Source organism: Pseudonaja textilis, chromosome 3 (genome assembly GCF_049901715.1).
Source record: "Pseudonaja textilis isolate UNSWEBS1 chromosome 3, rPseTex1.2, whole genome shotgun sequence".
Lineage (NCBI taxonomy): Eukaryota > Metazoa > Chordata > Lepidosauria > Squamata > Elapidae > Pseudonaja > Pseudonaja textilis.
In genome coordinates, this window is record NC_141992.1 from 156,506,921 (window position 1) to 156,533,194 (window position 26,274).

The following is a 26,274-nucleotide window of genomic DNA, read 5'->3' on the forward strand; positions in this document are numbered from 1 at the left end:
TCTATTCTGACTATGGCATCCTTTTATAACAAATTGTCATTCCTATAGCAAATTAGAATTCATTAGATTTTTGGGACAAGTATAAATGAAGCATTAATTATTTTTATTAGCAGTTTCTATTAAGTGATGGTTGTTGTTACAGTTATAATTTAAATACAGATTATTCAAATAGGAAAAAAATACAATTCAGTCACAAGATCCAAAATTAGCATTTTATTCAGAACATTGGGGTCAGGGGTGTATCATTTATATTCTGGTACATAATACAGAGGCAAAGCTGTTGTCAAACATCTTTCTGGTTGTTTAAGATACTGTGTAGTTACTCGAGCCATTAAGGGTAAGGCTACCCCTTGACTTTTCAGTCTTTCTGTCTCTCTCACTTTCTCTCCCCTTTCTTTCTCTCGCTCTCACACAGTTTTGTTTATTTGTTTTTGGTACAAATTATGTAAAACATTTGTGCTAAGAACTTTTTGCCCACCCCAAACAAATAAAACAAACAAAAATTAATTTAAAAAACTCAAACCTTGAGTACTCTAACTACAGCTCAACAATTGAATCAATGTCACTTGTTTGCAACCTGTTTGTAAATACTTTACCCATAACAAAAGATATAAACATGCAAAAACCTGAATCCATAGTCCAAATAATACATACACATGTTTGGAAGTTTCAGCACTTCCCAAAGACTATGCTAATAAAACATTATGTACACATATCATTTTTACAGTGAAGTGGGAAAAAAAAGTACTGGAAAATGCTTTAAAAAAATGTGTATATGGATTAAGACCAAAATGTGTCAAACATTCTATCATACGAAAAGAAAATCAGTTCTGCTACAAACTGGTGATATGAAAACTCCCTTATTTGCAACCAGCTGCATAAGATTTAGAATTTTAGTGAAAAACCCTAGCATCTAAAACTAGAAGTATTGTACATTTTTTTCATGGCCTTCTTCCCCCACATGTCCCCAATAACAAAATGTTCCCATGAGGTTTTTTTCAATTTTGTTGTTTTAATAAAAGCAATGCAATGTAACAAAAGCATGTTGAAGCATATTGGTGACTGCACTTTCTCCCCATCCCCAATGTGATTTTTCTTCATTTTTCATAAATCAGTACCATTTAAAGCCTTAAACATAAAATTAATTCCAATCTGAAAAAGGTACAAAAAGGCACATAAAATCCCAGTGCTTCTGTACTGTAAAATTCAAGTGTAACTGAGCTCAATTGGTTGTTTTCCTTTTTTTTTCCAAACGGCATTGGATGACTGATATTCCCAGTGAGCCCAAATAGGTTTGCAGCCTATGCCAAAGCCTTCACCAAGCACTTGTGCGAGTAGACTACAAAGTTAAAGCCTAGCTTCTGTACGCTTGTTGGGAATACCAGTGAAAAGGTTTGTACTTGTCCAAATGCAATGCTGGCCACTATGGCATTCAGTCATCACCTCCCCCGTACATATCAGCAAGTTTCTTGAAACGTGGACCCCAGTCATTTAGATAATCATAGTCCTGCTCGCCACCACTACTTGAAGAGTTGAGGGAGCTCAAAGATCCAGCAGTGGAACCACTTCCCTCATAGTCAAAGACTAGAAGAGAGTCATATGGAGGAGCTGTAGGGTCGTTGTCTGCAGCTTTAAGTCCCTGTAAACAATTAGGAGGAGAAAACTATAAGAAAGAAATTAAGAACACTACCTCAATCATTTCTCACATTATGTAGTGAATTATGTAGAATTATGTAGATCCAAACTTGAGTGATTACTCCATGAGAAAATGCCTGGATTAACAGCAGGCCCAGGAATAACTGAAGTGTAAGGAGAGCTATAATTACTTGCTTATCCTTCCTGCCTCTTGTTCTATATAATTTCTAACTATTAAAAAGATTGGAACCCTTTATGTCTACGCAACAAGAATAAATAAGTACTGTCAAAGAATGCCATGTGAATATGAATGTCCACCAGTTTAAAATATTCTTTCAATCTTGTTCAACAGTTTTAGCTATTTAACACATGGTAAATTATTAATAGCTGGCATGAAATATTCATTGTGAGTTAAATGGCAGTCTTGTTGTGTGTCTCTTGAATTTTTAAATTGAAAACTAAACAAGAACTAGGAAGAATTAAAGTTTAAGTTTACAAATTAGATGCAAATAAGAAGTAGGCTTCATCTGTCCACATGTCAATTCCCTTCATACTTTAAAAAAAAGTACAATTTTGGAACAGAATTGAGAAGATTTTTAAAAATCTGTTTACTCTCAAGATATTGACTACAAAGAAATCAGTAAAAATCTCAGAAATATTCCAAAGATATACTGCAAAAACAACAACAAAACCCCTAAGTGCAATTTGTCATTTAAATTCTGTACTTTTTAGTAATTGATAAGGCTTGCTTGGGATCTACAGTAAGTCTAAAGCAGAGGTATCAAACTCACATCGTCATGGCAGTGTCACGTGACGTATAAGGACTTTTTCTCCCTTTACTAAACCAGACATGGACAGTGCATGATGCATCCGGCCCACAGGCCATGTGTTTGAAGCCTTTGCAAATAAACTTCAGGTTTTTTTAAAACAGGAAATTGCTATTGTATTAAAAGCAGCTACAGTGAAAATATTTTTTAGCTTTTGTCAAACTGGAAAACTAGGGTCTCTTAGTTCAGTATCCACTGCTGGCTGGCCTTGGAGGATGTACAATTTCTTATGCTATTTGAGTTTATAGGATAAAACTATAAAAAATTCAATATTCTAGAAAATGCACTTCCATGTGCAAAACTGTTAGGGGAAAAAAATCTTGAAAGCTAGTTTTACAAAGGCTAAAGACTCAAAATCTGCATTATGGGAAAGCTAAAATTTGTGCATTTCATGTTCTAAACAGCTGATGTATATATGATATAAAAGGTGGTATAAAAGTTTAAACATTAGAACACTGAAAAAAGAACAGATTAATATTTCACAGATTTCAGTTAATTTTGAAAAAGCAGCACTCCCCTGGTTGTTAAAAAAACCCAGTATGACATAATTTATTGATGCAATTTCCCATTTGTTGATTGACAAATAGAGATCATTGATCCCAAACCCAACCTATTGAAAATTCAGCAGGTATTGAACTGTACTAAAATGTAGTGCATTGATAAAACCATGTGTTATGAAAATGATGGGCATTTGTGATGATTCAGGTACACTCTTGCATTACGAAGCCTTATTTAAGTTCACAAGTTGCAGTATCTTTATGATATCAAATATGTGTCATTTTCCTCCTTTATTTCCCCTGCTTCAGAGATGCTTATTCTTTGGGGTCCTTGGTGCTCTCTAAGCTTCACTATTTTCTTGGAGATGTAACCAGGTAAAACTTGGTCACTAATAAAGTTACCTGGTTTGGTAATGAAATGTCTGCAAGGAAATAACTAAGTTCTGAGAGCATCAAGGACTCCATAGTTCACCTTTAGCTACAAATATTTTCATAGTATGACTAATACCAATTCAGAAAAGTTAATTGATTCATTTGTTTTCCATTTAAATAAATTAAATACCTTTGAACTTAAAAGCCATATTTATATCTGCAACATTGTAACTATCAAGAATTCCTTAAAAACCATTATTCTTTAAATATTAACGATGTTCAAAATCAGTACAGATTGGGCCTAGTAGGTCCTAAAGGGATATGCTTTCCCTCCTTCTCCAGCTTTCAATTTACCTCATTAATGAAGTCTCCAATGTCCCCAGGATGAGGAGCTGCTGATCTAACTGGATATTGAGGTTCTGCATGAATAGGTCTTTCATCAAGTCGCCTTATTCCAACAGGTTTGATGGCATCTGGTTCTAAAGTGTCAGGTTGCTGGAGCTGACTTAAATCATAGTCCTGTAAATGATATACAAATATTTTTATATCCTGTTTTTTCGTCCAAGAACCTGGTTTGGATAAGTGGTTCTCAAACATTTTAGTCTCAAGATCCTTTTATATTCTTAAAGAAGATTGAGGGATTCAAAGAACTTTGGTCTATATGTTTGCTGGTTTCTATCAATATTAAGAAATTAAAATTCAAGAAATTTTAAAATTTTATTTTATTTGCAGAACTCTGAAAAGTGTTGGGATCCTCACATCCCATTTTGAGACTACCTTTTAGACTCATAGAGGTTAATTTCTATCTTTTATAATGCAGGCATTTCAAACAACGTCAGCTGCCATTCCCCACCCTCCAAACAGTGTTGCTTTCAATAAGAGGGGCTGCACACAAGTTTGATAAATAAACAAATAAAACTCATAATACTTTAAACAAGTGTTTTAATCATGATTGTATCAGCTAGCAGGTGTGAGGAAAACTACAGAGAGGCAGATGGTGGTGGGGAGAACCGGTGGGCAGGGAAGAATCAAATTTCTTGGTTGTTCTAACTCCAGCTTTAAGAAGATACCTTATCAGTGCTTTACTTGTATTAACATGCTTTTTGAAGTTTTGCTTTCTAATGTTTTGCACAGCTTTAATAACTAGGTCTGCTGTACCCTTGGAGCGATGGGTAGAATGTCCTGTGTATGAAGAGCTGAAGCACATACTAAGTAATTTCCATTTTTCTCTTGAACATAGAGGTCATTTCAGACTCCAGGATGTGTAAGACTTCATGGAATAACAACCTATTTTCTAATTTGTCTCCTAAAAGCTGAATCCTCTATAAGAAACTATTATGGTTATACCACCTGAAAAATGGGTAAACTACTTTTGGAAAAAAATGGTGCAGCTCTGTAGAAAACAACTGTTTCAAACAGAGTATGAAATCAGAACCATTTTACTAGAACATTTGCCAAACAAAATGACTTTCTACAAAAACCAAAACAAAACCATCAGGTAAAACTCTTAATTGGACATATCCTCACTGGTTTAAGCAGTACTTCATTAACAAACTTGGATTCCTAGTCAGGAAATATATTACTGGAAAGTTCAAGAATATCTCTATCAGAAATCTATTGTGCATGAGGACTATTTGATTTTGATCCATTCTTGATTATCATCATCATACTGTTCAGTATTTGCACTCCCTTTTTAATGTGCAATGCTTTTTAAAGGATTGCTCTGTGTTCCTGTAACATGCCTGCAGCCTGAAGCAAAATTTGTTAGGAAAAAGTGTCTTGGGTGGAATTAAAATAAGTAAAAAATTATGAAAATAACAGAATTCTAAAATTCTAACTGAAACTGAAAATTCTGATAATATTTCCAGCCTCTTTACTGTCAGCTAAAATAACTAGAAGATGACATAGAGGAACTTATATAAGCAGGAATTCCTTGGATGCAACGAATGTTTATAGCATCTAGACTTTAGAAATTTACCTGTTTGGCAAGGCAGTACTTTTAGGAATGATACGTGTTTTGAGATTTCTTATGACAGAGAACTCATAAAATCCGAGGTGAAAAAGCCTAGAGTAGAATGTTTTCTTTTTAGTTGTTTTACAGAGTTTATCATCACAGCTATAACATCTTTGATATTAATCAATGATGAAAGTGAAGTGGTAGTACAGTAATGGAGGGTTTGTTTGCATTTTGTACATAAAATTAAAACTTGATAAGCGTGACTACTGAATAGCAGATAAGGCAATCTGATGTTTCTCACTTCAGATTGCAAGAGCACCTTCCTAATTTATAAATGTTTTGCACCATGATATAGGATGCTGAAGATTCTTGTGAAAGACTAAAATAATTAATCTCCATTCATTTGCTGTTTTTGTGTTTTCTGATATACTTTAGTCTTCTACTGTTAGACACATGCCCAGGTGATTCTAATCCTCATGTTGAATTCCGATTTGAGAATTATTCAAAGGGAAGTGATTAATGAATAGCCAGCTGATCATCTATTTGCTCAATGTAAATATCTGAAGGGCAACAAAATTTGATTATGTGTTTTTTAAAAAAAGTTTACCTTTATATATGGTAAGTTGTTAAAATAGAGGAATTTGAAAACATAATCAGCTTTGAAAACATAATCTTAGTCTACCATGAAAATAGTAATTTGGCTTGATTTTTTTTTTGTTTATGTGCTTTTCAAAAAATAGTATCTGATGCTAATAATTTGTTTCCTCAATTTAAAGAAGTGAAATCACTGTAGTCAGAAATATTTCCACTTGATATGCAATAGAATCTACAAATACATAATTTATAGCCACAAGAACAAAAATACAACTTTAAAACCTTTTCTAGTGTTATAAAGTCTAAATATATTTATGTGGATTATTGTTATTTAGAAACAGACTGTATTAAGAACTTGTGATTTGTAATTCTAAGTCTACATTTGATATTTTATTTTTCCCCAAAAACAAATATTCAGTTTATTGTCTAGTTGAATACAAAAAGAAATTTGATTTGGCCCTGAGATCAATGGGCATGGATTTTATGTTATATTTTTCATTCATGCACAGAAAAACACATGGCAAGAATTCTTCAGTCTATAGCATTACAGCTGAAAATTTACCATAAAAAGGTCACTGGCCTAACAGCATGTATTTAAAAACCTATCCCTGTTGCTTTTTAGCAATTATTTTATGAAAGCCACAGCATGCTCTCTCTGCTATATCTGGTGGTATGGAAATATGCAATTGAACAGAAATCACCCAAACACCCATACCCTGTAGCATTTTAAAACCAGCATCTGGAATTGGACTGGAAACAAACTGGTAACCAATGCAGCTCGTGGAGAAGAGTGTGGAATATACAAAACATCCCGTGCTGCTATATTTTGCATCTGTTGAAGGTTCTGAATGATCAAGGGAAAGCCCACATAGATCACGTCAGAATATTACAAATGGGAAGATCTATGAATGGGTGCTATTGATACACAATAGAAATTGTGCAAAGGCCTTCCTAATCATGATTGCCATTTGTTCCTTGAGTAGGAATTGTAAATCCATGAGGATGCCCAGGTCTTTAGGCAGTATAAACCCATCTAGCACCAAAGAAGGCACTAAAGGATCTCAATTTCCAAAAGCCACTCAGTATTGCCAAAATTCAGCTGAAACCTATTTTTCCCCATTCAGATTTTCACAGCCTTCAGACAACATGCACAGCATTGTTTAATTCTCCAGGAACAGATATGTACAACTAGATATCATGGTACTGGATTAGCTTACCCAGTCATACAAGTTTAACTGAAAAGGTGAAAACACTGACTCTTAGGGGCTGAAGTGGGACTTCTCCTCCCCAATTATTGTTAATTGGAATTAACCCTGGAGAAAGAAGGTCAAGCAGCACAACACTATGCTATCCAGTCCTTAGAGTTAATCCAGGATATAATGATTGATATAAAGATAGAGAACATTACTATCAAGAGATCAAGCAAAGTAAGGATGGATGTACTCTCCCATTCCATCCAAAAGCATGACCAATGCCATTTCTGCCTCATACCCATGTTTAAACAATGACTGAGAAGGATCTAGATAATCTCCTTTATCCAAGGAAAAGAAATAATCCAATAAAAGCATTTTCATTTAAGTTGCTCATAGAAAGAGAAAAAAATTATCTCTTCTCTACTAATTTTTAAATTCTTAACCCTAGATAATGTCAAGTACTGCCATAAGCATCAATTTTAAGACAATGACTCAATGACTGGCATCCCATGTGCTTTGATGGCTCTGCATCATCCTTACAAACATACACCTTTGTCTTTGATTACACTAATAAAAAATACAGTGGAATTATTATTCCTGTTTAGTACTCCCAGGTGTTTTGCAGCCAACTTTGTTATTTGATGACTATGTCTGCCTGCAAAAGTATCAAATTATGTTGACAAGGAGGTTGGAAAAAGCTATTCAAAGTAATCACAAGCCCTGTATTTTTTCCGCTCCAGAGAAAGGAATCAGTTTCTTTTGAAGAACATAGTGACAGCTTTCAAACATAAGCAGTTGTGGTAATTTACAGGCATGGTTTCCACAAATGTGAAAAGCAACCCTGATTATACATTAATAGTAACATCACAGATTTTTGGGAAGGACTAGCTGGGTGGATAAAATTGCCAAATCCAGTCTAGTTGACTGTGACAAACCATAAAAAATATCAGTTCCTAATTAACAAAATGTTTTTGGAAAACTGCAGGAGAAGGAAGACCAAACTGAGTGTAGTTTGTAATGATTACTAGAATGCATTTGACCCCCTGCCAATGATTGGATAATCAAGTGCGTGGAAATATTATAAGTCAGTAGTTTGTGCAAAGATTAATGGAAGAATGGAAGACAACAGTTGTTGGTCGATAATTATAGACTGGGAGAGGTTAATATCAAGAGAGGAATTTTTTCAAGGACACTCACCATCATCACTACTCTGGCATTGCACTGAGTCAGTAATTCTGAACAAGTCAAGCCATGACTATCAAACATCAAAAATATCTACCAGGCTATTCCACCTCCTTTTCTTTAATGATCTGAAACTGTATTGGAAAAGGCCAACTGAAATAGAATTGCTACTTAACACTCTCTATTCACAAGTTTTTGCAATGGAGTTTGGACTGAACAAATGTATCACCCTTATCATCCACAGGAGACAATATTGAAAACTGAAGAAATCAAAATGATCTATGGAAAGAACATCATGACCCTGGATGTGGATGAATAGAAGTTAAAATGTGTAGCTCAGGATTGAATTGTGGGATCCTTGGTGCTCTCTGAACTTCACTGCCAGCACTGATGATGTTATCTATTTCTGTAATGAAACATCTGCAAGAAAATAACCAAGCTCAGGAAGCAGCAAAGACCTCATTGTGTGGACAAACACTATAAACACCTTCATCCTTGCAAGGATGTTGACAGACTCTACTTACCAAGGAAAATAGGTGGGCATGAAATGTTGCAAGTACATCAGATGGTTGAAAAAGAAAAAAAATGACATTGGATTAATATCTGAAGGACAGTGGAGAAGATGCACTGAAGCTAGTATACTAGGAAGGCTTACTGAGTACTGTAGAAACCAAACTGGCCAAAAAGAAAGACAAAATAAAGAAAAAAAAAGAGACATGGAAAGGCAAAGTATTACATGAACAGTACATTAAAAAAATAGCAGGCAAAGCAGAAAACAGCAAGATCTGGAAATGGCTAGTTGAAAGTTGAAGAAAGAGACAGAGGGGCTAATTCTGACTGCACAAGACCAAGCCTTAAGAACAATGTGTACAAAGCCAGAATTGAGAAGACAGCAACATACAGCAAATGCCGCCTCGGCAAAGAAGAAACCTGGTTACCTGCTATAAAAATGTTATAAAGACTGACTACAAACAGCACGATAAATTAACGACAATGGTGCAATAGAAGATCTGCAAGGAATGCCATTTGCCTGCAAGCAAGAACTGCTTGAATCATAAAATATAGTATAGAAAATGAAGAAACAAAAGTCATCTGGGTTTTTAGATTTCAAACTGACACCTGTCACATAACATCCCATACTTAACTGTCCATAAAAAAAAACAAAAAAAATCTAGAGAATGGACATGGCAGTACCTGAAAATATCAGAATAGAAGAGAAAAGAACTGCAGAAGATAACAAAATAAAAGACCTGTAAACCGAAATAGAATGACTGTGGCAAAATAAAGCAACGATAGTACCAATAGCATTAGGTGCCTTGGGTTCCTAACAGACAGGAAGCAGCAGGTGAAGCTAGGCAGAATCACATCAGATACCTGTACAATTAGCACAAACCCCACCCCAAGAGAGCTGTGTGCTCTCTCCACTCCTCTTCCGTATATCAATGACTGCATCTCAAACGATCCATCTGTTAAACCAGTGGTCCCCAACCTTTTTTGTACCAGGGACCAGTTTCACAATTATTCATCCTTTGTGGCCCGGCACAAAATGATCCACGGACCGGTACCGGCATCAGCACGCACGACCAAGGCAAGGCGAGCTGAGCAACCGGCCAGCCAGCCATCCCCCGCTTCTCCCTGCCACCTTCAACTCCTCCTTTGTGCCTTCTCGCAGTCGATGGGCTTTTCGGGCTCTTTCTTAATCTCCTCCTGAGTAACGCGAGACTCTGCCATCGGGACGGCTCTTCGTTCGAAGCCACCCCCCACTTCAACGAAACTAAGGCACGAGGATTCCTTCAGCACCCAAATGCCGCTTTCCAACTGACGACCGACAAGCTCACCCGGAAGCACTTTCTCAAGCGCCGTCGAAACAAGATGGTGGTGCCCAAGCAAAGTAGGCCCTACTTTCATTCTTTGCGGCCTGGTACAAAATGATCCACGGACCGGTACTGGTCCGGGGCCCGGTGGTTGGGGACCCCTGTGTTAAACTACTGAAGCTTGCAGATGATACAACAGTGATTGGTCTCATTCGAGATAAGCGATCCGCATACAAATGGGAGGTTGAACAACTAGCCTCGTGGTGCGATCAGAACAATCTGGAACTGAACACCCTCAAAAAACTGTAGAAATGGTGCTGGACTTTATGAGAAATCCTCCCATACCACTACCTCTTACAATACTAGACAACACAGTATCAACAGTAGAAATCTTCAAATTTTAGGTTTTACCATATGTCAAGACCTAAAATGGACACCTAACATCAAAAACATCATCAAAAAAGCACAACAAAGAATGTTCTTTCTGCACCAACTCAGAAAACTCAAACTGCCCAAGGAGCTGCTGATACAGTTCTACAGAGGAATTATTGAATCTATCATCTGCACCTCTATAACTGTCTGGTTTGGTTCTGCAACCCTACAGGAAAGACACAGACTTGAGAAGATAATTAGGACTGCAGAAAAAACAATTACTACCAACCTTCCTTCTATTGATATATATACTGACATATACTGCACAAGTCAAAAAGAGGGCTGTGAAAATACTTACACATCCCTCACATCCTGGACATAAACTGTTTCAACTCCTACTCTCAAAACGGCGCTATAGAGCACTGCACACCAGAACAACTAGACACAAAAACCATCACTCTGCTAAACAAATAATTCCCTCAACATTGTCCAACTATTTACTAAGTCTGCATTACTATTACTATTAATCCTCTCATTGTTCCTATCACCCATTCCCTCCCACTTGTGACTGTAACTTTGTTGTTTGTATCCTTACAATTTATATTGACTGTTCCTATTATGATTTGATTGGTTATTTGTACTCTATGACTATCATTTTGATTCTTGATGAATGTATCATTTCTTTTTATGTACACTGAGAACATATGCACCAAGACAAATTCCTTGTGTGTCTAATCACACTTGGCCAATAAAGAATTCATTCATTCATTCAATCCCAAAACAACTGCAACACCACTGTGCACAACTTGCATTGCCATCAGTCAATTACAAAAGGTAAGTTTACTTGGAACAACTGACTTCCTGCAATGATACGTTTAACACTATCAAACATAAACATCTGCCTATCCCAAGTCCTTGGGAAGTACTCAAGAGATGGATAAAGATGTTAAATCCAATCTAAATATCTGGCTGATTGTGTAACAAACCATAATACCATTTCAAGAGCAAGCTATTGGAACTAATAAAATTTAAGGCCAGAATTGAAAAATCATCAAATGTTTCAAATTCCATTTCATTTGCAAATTGCACAAAAAGCAGAATGACAATGTAATGTTTGAAAAACTGTTCATGTACCAGTAATGCAAAATTGGTGGGAACGTGTAGTTGAAAAGGTGACTGAAAATGGATAAGCTAACTTGAGAGATGAAAAATAAAGACGAGTCGGCATATTACGCAATTGAGACAGATTCTATCACTGGTGGGAGCAGAAAGGAAGGTCTTAAGTTGGGAAAGGAGTTGCTGAGAGGGTAAATGAATGTATCAGATGAAAACAGGACCAATGATGTTGGAAAATATAATATATGAGCAAACAAATGCATATATATATATGTATATATTAGAATAAATGTATATAGGAAAATATGTATCTATGCAATACTGACCAAAAGTTATGTCAAACCGACTTCACTACATTCAATGTCTTTAACTGGTTTGTTCAATAAAATATTATTAAAAATTAAAAAAGAAAAAGAAAAAAGGTGACTGAAAGTGAGAAGATTAAAATACTGTGGATTTCTGAATAAAGAGTGATAAAGTCTTGGCTCATAATCACAGATATAACTATGGTTGAAAAGAAGAAAGTGTGAATACAAGGGATAGTAGAATAGAAGATGAAGTGTTGGAGAAGATCACAAAGTATCAAGATCTGAATTTAAAAATTGAAAGATTATGCCATAAACAGATCATGTGGTGCCAGTGGGTGCTATATCAAAAAATTTTTGGATGGAACTTGGAAAATCTGTCCAGTGACAAAATTTCAATTTGTTAATTGTAGTAGATGTGCTTGGATTTGCGTATCTACTACACCAATATATTATAACAATGTAGGCTTTGGGAAATAACTCAATCTATATAAAGATTAATACCAGCTAAAGAACTGGATGCTGTGACTTTATGTTGCTGTGAACAGAATAATAACATAATATGTACTTTTTTTTTTTCTGTTCAATCATGTCTGATTCTTAAAGACTGTCTGGACCCAGTCCTTGGAGTTTTCTTGGCAATATTTTTCAGAAGTGGTTTTCCATTGCCTCCTTCCAAGGGCTAAGAGAAATTGACAGGTCAAAGGTCATCAAGCTAGCTTTAGATAAGGCAAGACTAGAATTCATGTCTTCTGTTTGTTTGGTTTTTTTGCTTCATGTCTTATAATGACTACAATACAAGTATTTCATTATGAACACATAATCTTACCTGATCTTCTTCTCCACCCCCTTCTTCATCATATTTGAGAATATTGTCTCTCACATCATCTTCTGGATCTATGAGTAACTGCTTGGCCTGACGTTCTTTATCACGGCGTTTCATCCAAACCACGAACATTAGAACTAGAACTAGATGAAGTGCAGAAGAAAGTGAGAGGTTTATTTGCTTCTTCTTATATTGCTATTTTTAAAAATACAAGAAACGAACACCTTCAGACCTTACCTGTTCAGGAATTTATCTGCTTCAACTTAAAGGAAGAAAACAATAAATTCCTTCTAAAAAATTCCCTTACACTATATAGGATGTATAGGACTTTGAGAATTCCAAACGTGATCCATAAAAAAGGTAACATTAAAAAAGAAGCTGTAAGAAACTGCATCATGGGGAGGTTCAGTTGGTTAGAATTCCTTCAGAAGAAAAGTCACTGTATGTATCAAATCAGTTCAGGAGCCATAGCAGCCATACACTAAATTAATGAAGTGCAACAGCAGATATACAATATAATCAACCAGCTGCTGTTAAATTTCTCTGCTGACAATATAGACAGGAAACAATTAATCTAAGGAATGAGAGTCTAAAAGCTCAGACTACTATAATTTTTTAGAAGGAAAGTTAGGGTTTCAGCACAAGAATTTCAGTGACTGTGCTTTCAAATGAGAGTGTTATATTTAAGTGATCTGTGGAGCAAAGTCTAATGTGTTCCTTCTGCTTTTTCAATGTCAAGGGGAGTAAGGCTTGTTTCTGACAAAAGCAGGGCACTTTGCATAGGTTCAATGTTTTGGTAACTGCTATTCTCGGAGCTGTAAACTACAGTAAATTATAATTAGATAAATTAGTGCACTTGAAAGAGGAAAATGGCTGTACATACACAGGCACATAGAGGCAGTTAGAGTACTTTCCAAAGCTCTCACTCAAACCTTGAAAAGACATGCCAGTTTTAGTGCTCAAGAAGGTGTGTTCTATCTTGTGCGTCATGAATGTTTAACACAGCCATAACATATGTTACATACATTTGAGGTCAGTCACGCTAGCTTTCTAATTTCTTTACGTAATGACATCTAAAACAGAACATCAATGGCAGATAGGGAGAGTTAGGATGAAACAATACAGAACACCAAACCTTTTTTGGAGCTCAGTTTGTAACAAAGACCATGTCTCTTTATCTGGTTTAAAATATATAGTTCAAAAAATCTTGTTTACCATTTTTCTTTTAGCATGACTTTTATACTTATAAATGAAAGAAGAAAAATATGTCATAATTGCTAAGCATTTGTAATACATGGTGTAAGTTTGCTGTTGTTTTACTGTCCTTAGTATAAAAGGACAGTATTTTAAACACCGCTCTCTACGTGCATGTGTGTGCACGCACACACGTAAACGCCCCCCCTCAAAAAAAAAAAGATGAATTGTTGAGAGACTGCCTGAGGCAAGAGAAGACATGGAAGGAATATCAAGCCATGGCAAGCCAAGACCCTGCATGGGATGTATCATTGACAGATAGCTTGCTGACTAAAATTAGGAAATCCTATCAGTAGCTGAAAAGCAATACACAAAAAGACAGCACTGAGGAATTGATAATAGCAGCACAAGAACTGACACCAGTCCATAGAATCAGGGCTTTACCAGAACAGACAAAACCCAAGGTATAGACTACAGAGAGGCCTCAGAGACAATCCAATATCTACTGGCAGGCTGTAAGAATGAGGTAGTAATAGTATACATTGAACAGCATAACCAAGTAGCTGGCACTGTGTACAGAAACGTTTGAACAGTGTTTAGGCTAGACACTCCTGTCCAGATGACAGATTTCAGAGGTTGTGGAAAATAACTGGGCTAAGGTACTGTAGGGCTTCCAGATCAAGATGTATATGAAGGTATTGGACAAACAAACAAACATCATGGTAGCAGACAAAGACTAGAAAACACAATGCTAATAAATGTACCAAATGACATGTCAGAAAGAAGTATGTATAAAAAGTATGAAGAACTGGGGCTGAAAGAGAAATTAGAGAAGATGTGGAAAGTAAAGGCCTCTGTGGTTCCAGTGGTGATAAACTGGAAAAGTGGCTCCAAAAGATCCCAGCAACAACTTTGGAACTCTCTGTCTAGAAGAACCCTCAAACGCCCAGGCCACTGGAAGGGGACCTGAGATTATTACTCAGAAGTGAGAAAAATAAAATTTACACCCTCCCTCTCTTTTTCTCTCCATCCCCTTCACAAAGACATTCAGATGCTATCTAGAATGCTTGCTCTAAAATTTCGAAGATCTTTTCAGAATATGCCCATAAGAAAGAAACTGTACCTTTTAGCAAGAACATTGCCTATTATATATTCTCAAATAAATTGTCAATGTCCCATCTATGTATAAAAAAAATCTACACCATGGCAAACCAGTATTTATCATTTTTAGCACATATATAGTAACATACCCAATCACTGCTAAAATAGTTAGAAGATTTACCAAGCAGTATGATGATACAGAGAAGAATTGCAATAATGGCCCCGGTGCCTAGTCCTGCACCAACAATCCTGTCAGCATCTGTACAGTCTCCATTTAAATCACACTGACAAACTTTCATCTTCAGAACAGAAGTGCTAGACTTGGGAGGATTTCCAGAATCTGTTATTATTATTGGAACATCATATATTCCAGCCTCCAAAAACCTGATCTTTAAAGCCAATTTGGCATGGTCACCTGTAAAAAGAAGAGAAACCTAGATAAATATTGTTTGTTGTATTAATCAAAGTAACCAGAAACCATCTGCTTTAGAATCTCTTTCTGAAATAGTGAAGTTATTTATTGGTGAGCTTTCATCAAATGTGAAAAGTATGTTTGAATTTTCTTCTAAAGGTTATAAAGATCTATGAAGAGCTGATTCCAACTCTTAGAATCAGATCATCTAATGCCATGAACATATTTCTACAATAGAAAACCCAAGACTGGGAAAGCCGAGTCCCCAGTACTGAGTTTCATTCAACTGAATATTATATTGTTATAATCACTCTAAAATATTAGAAATAAAAATTAATAGGGACTACTATTACAAAACAAATACAAAATTTGTTAAAAAAAAAGAATGTATATTACCATTAATGCGAATAATAGTCCAATTTTTCTTAACACTGGGAGGAGAATTTGGCAACTCAAATACAAATGGTCCAGCATTTGAACCAATATCGTCATCTATTGCTGTGATATTTGTTGCATTGGGCTGTACTGTTTCACATGTTGTAGCTTCTTGAGGATCTACTCGGGGAGTGTTATCATTGATGTCAAGCAGATAGATCTGAAGGGTACCAGTCCCACTCATTACTGGAATTCCTTTAGGAACATAAACACAAAATAAGCATAGTTTCTTTTTAAAAAGGATTGTTATTCTTACTGAACATACTACAAGAAACAAATACTAGCAGAAAAATGTACAGGCTAAATAAAATCTTTTTCTGACTACAAAACATTCTTTTCTGAACATAAAAAACTAGCTGAAGCTGAGACAAAGAAAATCTTTGAAGCAGGTTTTGCTCCAATGGAAAAATGTTTTTCAAGTGTAGGAACAAAACTTCCAATTCAGACTCAGTGTAGAACAGTATCTTCATACTGAATTGATTTTATGTGGATTCCCATAGTAAATACATTGTTTTTTTTCTGTGCCAACTTAATGACATTGTCTGAATGAGGCTGGAATCTAAGTATCAGAATTGATCACAATGCAAGTTGTACAGCAAATCACCAGTTTTCCTTAAAATAGCATCAACGTAACAGTATTTTGACTACAAAATGGAAACAAGTGGGAATGATACTGGTATATATTTCTTCAGGTTGTCATATGCTATGAAAGTTTAGAATGGCTTCATCTCATAGTTTAAAATTTTATTATTTTATTATCTGACTATATTAAAAACCTGTATCAAAGCAGATACGGAAAAAAGTATGCTGAGGTTTTTAATATAATTATATGGATTTATTACTTAATTGTAAACTGTTTCAAGAACCAAGAGTTTTGTTTAATTGAGAATAAGCAAGTTTTGTAGGTGTCAAGAGCAGAATATAGAAATTGGTAATTTGGGGTAGAAATGTCTAAAAAGTGAAGTGTTAGAATTAGCAAGGTCTATAACTTATATGAAAACTCATGGCTACCACACCACTGAATTCAGATGTTCAGTATATAACTTTGGAATGGGCACGCAACATCTCATGTATATACAAAGGAGAGAGCTTTGATTGTAGAACCATGGCAGCCATCTTGTTTGTTTTCACCTCCTTCTGAAGAAACTACTGTACAGTTCTTTTTAAGGATTCCAGGTCTTTGAAATCTCATCACTGTTGCATGATATAATATTTACGAATTCTTCACCTTTACTTAAAATTTTTTCCTTAGTCAAGAATATTTTCTGTTTTATACTTAAAATTTCCTCACAAAAATGACTCAGGGGTTTGCCAAATGTTCTAGAATATCTAAATTCTAATGAGGTAAAACTAAACTGAATGAGGTTTCCCAAAGTACAGGTCCTTGATATTAAGCATAAAATTATGATGGTTATTTGATAACCTTAACAATAGAAATCATATCCTCCTAGATAAATAATATAAACACAGGAGACAGACAATGGGAAAGAACATAATACTAAAAATCAAAAATTTCATAGGGAGACTTTACACATGAAAATAGCATTTTGGTAGTGGGTTAGGAGTAAATTAAGTTGGTTTAACCTATTTGTAAATTAGTTACAATGAATCAAAAGAAATTCAGTGCTTATTTTCAAGTTCATGATCTAAGAATTGAATTAAAATCAAGACTGTAGCAGCAGCATCTTTCCTAACAAACACATGGGTACAGAGGTGGTATTCAGCAGGTTCTGACTGGTTCTGGAGAACAGGTACCGGAAATTTTGAGTAGTTCGGAGAACTGGCAAATACCACCTCTGATTGGCCCTGCCCCCATCTATTTTTTGCCTCCCAAGTCACAGCTGATCGGCTGGGTCTTCTTTTTTTGCCCTGCACAGGAGAACGGAGCTGGAAAGCAGATTAGCTGGGTGGGGAGGGAATGGGATTTTGCAGTAACCTTCCCCTGGAGTGGGGTGAGAATGGAGATTTTACAGTATCCTTCCCCTGCCACACCCACTAAGCCACGCCATGACCACCAAGCCCAGCCCACAGAACTGGTAGTAAAAAAAAATTGAATCCCACCATGGTTCACTTTCTTGCTTCCTCTACTGAAAAAAAGGCTGTGTCATATCAGTAAAAAAATTTAAATCCCACCACTGCATGGATATGTGCTGATTCTCTCTTAGTCACACTTTTTTTTTCTTGATGGGAAAAATCCAACTTCAGCAGTCCTTGGTTTCCAGGCCAATGGACAGTGCCAGGATATCCTGGCCCTTAGCTCTCAACTTTCCAATTATTAATAGTATTGGTGTCACAGAGTAGTAAATAACTCCTTTTCATGTACTAATATCTCTATAACGATACCTATATCCAGAGAATTTCACTTATACTTTATTGTATTATAACACAGCATTTATACCAGTATTTCATATCCTTGTTTTGCTGATGATATTCATGGCACACAAAAATACACATCACATACCACTGTCGATGGCAAGGAAAGTAGCATTATACATATTATTTTTCACATGTGGTGATTCTCTGTCCAGAATACTAGTTGTTGTTATTTGACCATTAATTGGATCAATCTTCAACCAATTGGCTGGATCTGAAAGTTCTGAATATCTGGAAAAATTTTAAATATAAAACACTATATTAACATTAGATGCATCAAACAATTAATCAGCAAGAAGGTCACACAGAAAACAAATTGTATCTGAGAAACTCTGTTTTTTTTGCAAAAGGTGCTATCTGGAGAAAATATTTATACAAGCAAATTAATTTGTATTATTGAATAATTTTTCATATTTATATATTTGCTATATATTACCCAAAGTTACATAATATTTTTTGATATCCCTAGACATACACAATGGCTTAAAGTTGTATAGTATTTAAAAGGATTGTTATGTAAACATTATATAACCATTCAAAATTCAAATTACATCACTGATGAAAAGTAAGCCTCAATGATTAAAAAGTGCATGACTGGCTGTAGTCTCATTAAATTACTTGAAAAGTGGAATGTCTTCATCAGTCTTAATTCAATTCTAAACAAGAATCATTTAAAAAGAAATAAAATTTTTACTTGCTTTGGGAATTCTATTCTGCAAGTAACATTTGGAAATCCTTAAAATTTAAACCAGACCAATTCAATGAAAAACACTTTAATCAGATACTTGGTACAGACAGGGAACTAAAATCTAGGCTACAAAGTAGTGTAGGAAGACAGACAAACAGGTTAATGAATGAGGGTCTGGTGACGAAAGGCAGGGTGATTTTTTCAAAGGCTGCATTACACACTAGGAAAACTGATCTAGACCAGTGTTGGACAATGACAATTTCTCAATTCAAATGGAAGGCCATTTGATGGAATGAAAGGAAATGACTGGGTTTAATATTATTTTGTCCCTATGAAAAGTGAGGAAAGGAAGCTATTTTTATACTGCACACAGTTCTCCAGAACAACTGGCAAGAGAGCTCAGTAAATGTGGGTCTAAATGACTAAGGGCAAGAAGGTGAATTTAGGGAAACAGACCATGACAGATTGGAACTCTGATATGAAGTTACCCTGAAGGAACGCTGTGGGGAAAATAAGAATTTTGAGAATTAGAGAATGGCAGTTGCAGAAACCCACTCAGTTAGTACAAAACACAGACAGGTAGAATTTGGGAAGAGTAGATTTTTTTTTTTTTGATAAACCAGAAGAATGATCAGTTTGAGGATAAAAATATTAATTCTATTTCAGTCAAAGAGAAATTGAAAGTATTCAGGCAAAGCTGTGTTAACGTGGTAGACATGAAGTTATTGCTTGCACTAGATAATTTTAATTTCTAGAACACTGCATGTGCAGATGCATAAAATGTATCTGTAAAATCATAGAGATTTAGATGAAGAACAGTTTTAAACAACCTTCAAATTATTCCTGCATGCAAAACAAAACAAAGGAGAGTATCATTTATTTATAGGCAAACAAATGGTGAAGGCAATTATGTGTTACCTTAAAGTAGTCTGTTGCATGTAACGATCTGGATCCTGAGCTGTGAACGATGTTAACACAGCCCCAGGAAGAATGCCTTCCTCCTGACGTATAAGCTTTGTGACTGGGACAAAAGTTGGACTTTCATTCACATCAATAACTGTAATGGATATGGTGGCTGTTGACTGAGGAGGATGCTGTATTCCTTTTGCCAAAGGCACTTGGTTTTCTGCAGCTACGGTCAGTACAAACTTCCTACTGCTCTCAAAATCAATAGGCTGGCGAAAGCAAAATACAATCAAAGTAATTTTAGTCATAGGCTACACAAAAAAATAAGTACAATGTACCCACATATAAGAAAAGTTCTAAAATTAAAGAAATACTTATTTTTAAGATTCCTGAGATCTGCAAATGGAAGGAACAAACTATATAAAAAGTACTTATTATTATTATTAAAACACAACCTCCTTATTTTTGAAGTTGCTTCTTACCCTCTACAGCATGGGTGTCAAACTTGCCACAAAACATTGCTGTCATTTGACGTTTTTCCCATTCACAGAGTTGGGGTGGGCATGGCCTGCATGTGATGCATCTGGCTGCCAGTTGGACACCCTGCTCTAGAGCTATTATAACTGCCTCTTCCAAACTCCCTTACATGAGATAAATGTCTAGTAGCTTACATTTTTAATGAATATACTATGCTAGATAACACGATCAACCAATCAATCAGTAAACCAATCAAAATGTAAACTAATATGATTCACTTTAGAACAGTTCAGTGTTTACTCAGACTATTTCGTTTTTATTTTGAAGAGGATGACATTTTACCCACAGCACAAACACTCAAACTGCCTCAGTGTTCTGTTGGATTTTATGTGGTACAAGTGAGCTATAAATATTTCAACTGTCTTTTAAACAGAATCTCTGTGAAGGCTATTTGAAAACTGACTTTAAAAGTAGTAAGTGGTGGGCTCACAACTTTTAATTTGGATAAAAGTTGAGTGCATTTCAAATGGAGACCTGATTCTGATGATTTAAAATCATTTTACTTTGTGTATTTCATTCTGCAAATCAGTATGGATCTGTAATACCTTCTAAGGTGTTATAAAACATATGCATAACCTGAACAGGGAATATTCACAACCTAAATATGCTACTCTCAGGCCTTTCCATTATGGTCTACAAGGGTCTATCCATGGAAATCTGCTAATTAGAACAACATGCGGACTAGAATAGTCTCTAATATTCTTTACTATGAACTTAATTTATTTCAATTTGCAGTTGTTTTCAACAGCTTCTGGAATCTTTCTAATTTGAGAAAGACTGCTGCATTCCACATGAAGCTATTTTTTAATTGTACTTTAAGTATTGTAAGTAGTCAGCATCTTTCAAAGGGCAGCTGGAAGATACATATGAGGATATTTTTAATGTGTATTTTGAAAATTATATGTTTGTTGGATGTTACTTTCTCTAACTTGGGACAATTAAAATATGTTTTGAATTTTTAACAGCTCCCCTTGTGATTCTGTTTTTTTTAATCTGATAAGTAATGAATTTGTTTATGGTTGAATTATCTAACTGCTATTTTGCACTTATAAAATTATTTGTGTTGTATCTCAGTGTTTTAGTATCAAACAAATTCAATATTAGATACCCTGAAGGCCAGATTTATTATGCATTATATATGGCATAAATAATGAATTATTATATTGAATTTCATAGTGGTTGTGAACAGTTGCTGTTATCATTATGTTTTGAGTAAGAGCAGCTCAAAATGGATCTGGCAAAATTATTAATTTTAGATTTGGTCCAATTAATCTTTATCAAAACTGAAGTGTTGAAGTATGTGTTATAACATTACATTGTAAGCTCTGCCCAACTAAATGAGAGCCAGCTTCATTTTGAGGTCATAATGCGTATTGTTACTTGCCCCCTACCTGAACTATCTCCTATGGATGCCATTTTCACATATTTTATATATTAACTGAAACTGCACAAATGGCCCTGAAGATCTGTAATTACCATTATGTAATCAGTAATAGAAGCTGAGAATTGGAATTAGACCGACAGGATATTTTTGTGAGTAAAAGTATATATACCAAGTATAAAAGTATATTTCTACCAAGCTGTATTCATGTCATAAGGTATATTCCTTTGACAACCACAAATGTGAACAGATTATATATGTCTTTTGTTAGGCATAGTTCTTAAGATTTTGTTTTGACCACTGGAAATTTTGCTGAAGGCATAGCATGGGTCTGATATTTGAAAGTATTGTAGCCTAAAAGAGAGGAAAAAAATAAAGAACTTCTCTAATATCTGCATTTTTTTTCCTTTCATATGATTTTCCATATCTCATAGTGGTTAAAGATTTTTAAAAGGTTATTATTAGTAGCATCCTGAAGTGAATAACTGCAAACATATTCCACATTTAGTTGTTTATGCTGTAAAATTCAGACATGGTTTCATGGAGTGAGGGATTGCTTACCAAATAAAATATAACCCCTTCAGGAATCATTACACTGTATTAGAGCTAATAAGGGCTTAGTGCTTCTCTGGGGAATTCTTCTACATTTATTTACCCAGATTTACCTTCATTTTTTTCTTTCTTGTATTCTGACAGGTCTAAAAGAATTTAATTTGAAGCAAACTGAGCTGCTTCAAACAGATTATACTTTTGAGCCTTTCATTTCGTCCTCTTTACATAACTTTAGTTCGATTTTAGCTTTTTCTGTTTTGTTTTCCTTTCAGACCTTTTTAGTTTGAGTGGCTCATTTATGCATGAATATAAACTACACCATCATGTACTTCTTATGAAAATGTTCTACTTTGGGAAATATACAACAAAATAATCTAGAAATATGAAGAGTGATTCTCTTACTATTGTAGACATTCTACAATATTGCTATTATAGTTTAATTTTGCTTTGATTTGAGTGCTTGGGAATATTTCATGCAAGAAAATGAAGTCTAGTATATGTAATAATTAAAATATCTATAAAACCTATCATTTTTGATTCACCAAATGAGAAACTTGGTCTTAGCAACAGTTACATATCATGAAGAATGAACATAAAGGATTGTTTTTCTCTCTATCATTATCAAATATATATAAACCGAATGACCTTACAAATATAGTTTTGGCACAGTGTATAAATGCTGCTTTTCCGCTTCAGGGCTGGATCTATTATTGCAAACTAAAGTAATGATCATGAAAAATTTCCACTAAGGTTACTGAATATCTCTGATGTAGCAATCTTCATAAGTGTGGTATTTGTTTAAAGGTAAGTTTGGCACATCATATTTAAACAGATGAGAATGATTTTAAAAACATTATGAGGCATCATGAGACCACTTTGAAGTCTATCTCTTAAACTCCATTTTTACTTCAACTGCAAACTTGAAGGAAGTAAAAAAAACCCTCCGTTTTTATTTCAACTGCAAGCTAATAGCAGTGATCCCAAATGGGGGGGGAAAGGAAGAGACCATGGGAAGTTCATATTGCAGAGATAATTGATCCAATTCTCCATATGATGCCACTACTTTTCTATTACATTATGTTTGTACCTGCAGATTTATACTCAGTGGAGAGATTTTAAAACAAATTAATCTGCTGCTTGCACATATAGTTTGATCCTAAATAACATAATTGGCTACATATTAAAAATTAATTAATTAAAATTAAAAATTAATGTAATTAATTTTATCAATTGCAAATCAAGTCAGACTCATAAAGCAACAAATAGATTAAAATCCACTATTCTCAATCAGAATTCTGACATTTATAAATTAAATAGTTTTTCAAACTATGTTATGTGGAACCCCAGTGTACCATGACATCTATAGCTGATGGATGAGATCATCCAACAATAGGGAAGACATATCACATTGTAATTCCACCCTAAGCCAACTAACTGATGCAGTGGAGGTATTTTTTGGTGTGTGGAGACTGTAAGAATTTGAATGGGGAAGAACAGGCTCCTACTTAACCCTAGCAAAACTACATGGCTCTGGCACACAATCATGCCATAGTCAACTCTGCAATGTGTTTTACATTCCATTGCTCTTGAAGAGCCTGTGGGAACTGTAGCTGCTTCAAAAATGTGGTGCTGTGAGTACAGTTTGAGAACTGTTCAGTGTAATACCTCTCTTGTGTGACAAGAATCAGCTACTGGTATGTTTCTGGGTTAATCTCAAGATGCTGGTGGGTCACCCGAAAAGCCCTTCACAGCACTGAGATGGTTTATTTGTCTCTTTCCAAACACTTGAACCCTTCCCATTAGATTGGCAGGAGAGACATACTACTGGTCCTGTTGGTTAAGAAATTTATTCCTGTGAAAACCCCAAAAAGAATATTTTCTTTGTGGTGCTTACACTTTGAAACATTATGACCTAGATTACATTGGTCTTGATCATGCAAGACATTTGCAAAGCTATGAAGACAGGGTTGTGTGTCTAAGTATAGGAGTTGGACAGTGGTGGGATTACTACCGGTTCTGTGGGCGTGGCTTATTTGGTGGGCGTGTCTTGGTGGTCATGTGACCAGGTGGCCATGGCTTGGTGGTCATATGACTGTGTGGGTGTGCTCAGTGGTCATGTGACTGGGTGGGCGTGACAAACTCAATGTCACTCACATCAAGGGGTGCCTCACCTGGCCTCTTCCCTCCCAGCCATTCCTTGTCGCCCAGCCTCAACTTATTCTGTAAAAATGTTCACCTTTTTTGACTTTATTATCTGCATACTATAGATGTACTTTCATGGACCACTGAAAGGAAGAAATGGCTCACATGCTTTACCCAACAGTGTGATAGGCAACAGGCTTTTAAGGAGCTGCCACAAAGAAAGGGGGACAATGTATTTTCCAAAGAAGCAGAATGCAAACAAAAAGCAATTGATGGAAGCTGAACAGAGAGAAGCAACCTAAAACTAAGGAGAAACTTCCTGTGAGTGAGAACAATTAACCAGTGGAACTGCCTCTCTCCAGAAGTTCTGGGTGCTCAATCACTGGAAGTTTTTCAGAAAAGACTGGACAGCCATTTATCTGAAATGGTATAGAGTTCACCCCAAGGTCCCTTCTAAGTGTTATTCTGTTATTCTGACACTTTTCCCAGGATCTCTACTCAGTTTGGCAACCTCAGTTTTCTTGCCTGAGCTGGGGGTTGGACTACAAGGTCCCTTTCAACTCTTGTTAAACACATGTGTATTTTATGCTCTGGACTATTGACATTGAATGCATGTAAACCCTGAAAAATATGTGGTAGCCCTGGGCAAAAGAAAGGCAGAAAAATCACTCTAGGTGTAGGGACAGTGTAAAATATTAATACATGATAAATAATGGAACAATCAAAAATAATAGCAGAGTTTTCTCTCTCTCTCTTCCTATTTTCTTTCTTTCTTTCTTTCTTTCTTTCTTTCTTTCTTTCTTTCTTTCTTTCTTTCTTTCTTTCTTTCTTTTCTTCTCTCTTTCTCTCTCTCTCTCTCTCTCTCTCTCTCACACACACACACACACACACACACACACACAGCACTTTTGTAGTTTAACGGACATGCATTTTGAAGCAGCTCCTTTAAATTTCTCCAAGGCTGGAGTGGATTCCCACACCCCTGCTGTCAGACTGCACTCCTTCTCACTCCAGGCACTTTAACTCACAAGGGGAAAGCAATACTTGCAGTGTCCATGGGGAATCCTTGGAGAAGTTTTTAAAGAACCTGCTTCAAAATGCATTTCTTTTACGTTGCAAAAGTGCTCCAAGGCTGGAATCACCCCCACCCCCTCTGTCAGCCTGCACTCCCTCTCATTCCAGGCACTTTTATCTCACAAGGGGAAAGCGATGCCTTTTTTCCTTTTCCCGGGGTAGAAAGAGGATGTGGGGAATGGAAAGCTAGGAGAGTGATCGGGGCAAGTGAGCGACTGGGCAACCGGGTTGGGGCATGGCCAGCCAGGGGTCGCCACTGGTTTGGCGACCCATGCCAAATAACCGCTACCGGTTCATCCGAATAGGTATGAACCGGTTGAAACCACCTCTGGAGTTGGATTGTCAGAACCCGTGAGATGGTTATGTTAACTGTTGATCGGCAACAATTGGCTGCTAGTTATGTGTTTTGCTATGTGGCTATTTCTTAATAGCTATTCAACTTAAATTAAATTAAAAAGTTCAGTTGAATACAAGGTTATTCTTAGCTATTTTTCTAAAGTACAATAAAAATGGTGAATCAGTGAATAGAGCCATGGATGCCACTTTTTAGATTAGAGTTTTTATAATTTTTAATTAATAGGTTTTGTGCTCTAAACTTTTTTGAAATCATTGATGTAGTCCATTTGTTGCAAATTAAAAAAATGTACAACATAACTCTTACCAGATTTTTTAATATGTAGATTTGAGCTAGTTCAACTTGGCCACTTTCTTTTATGTAAAAATAGTCCTGAACTAAATTATGTAGAAATAATCCTAAGCTGAATTGCAAAGTAGCATTGTAATAATATT

General features: G+C 35.6%; 1 protein-coding gene across 1 annotated transcript in view; it reads right to left on the reverse strand.

The window, feature by feature from the left end:
* Positions 1–198: 198 nt before the first annotated feature.
* CDH2 (cadherin 2) overlaps positions 199–26,274 on the reverse strand; it is a 144,313-nt gene continuing 118,237 nt past the window's right edge. The window contains exons 10-16 of the mRNA XM_026699259.2: positions 19,812–20,068; positions 18,294–18,436; positions 15,794–16,027; positions 15,167–15,400; positions 12,694–12,833; positions 3,686–3,850; positions 199–1,639 (exon numbers count right to left, since the gene is read on the reverse strand). Of these exons, the coding sequence (XP_026555044.1) occupies positions 1,433–1,639; positions 3,686–3,850; positions 12,694–12,833; positions 15,167–15,400; positions 15,794–16,027; positions 18,294–18,436; positions 19,812–20,068 (1,380 nt within the window). The 3' untranslated portion in view covers positions 199–1,432. The remainder of the gene's footprint in view (positions 1,640–3,685; positions 3,851–12,693; positions 12,834–15,166; positions 15,401–15,793; positions 16,028–18,293; positions 18,437–19,811; positions 20,069–26,274) is intronic.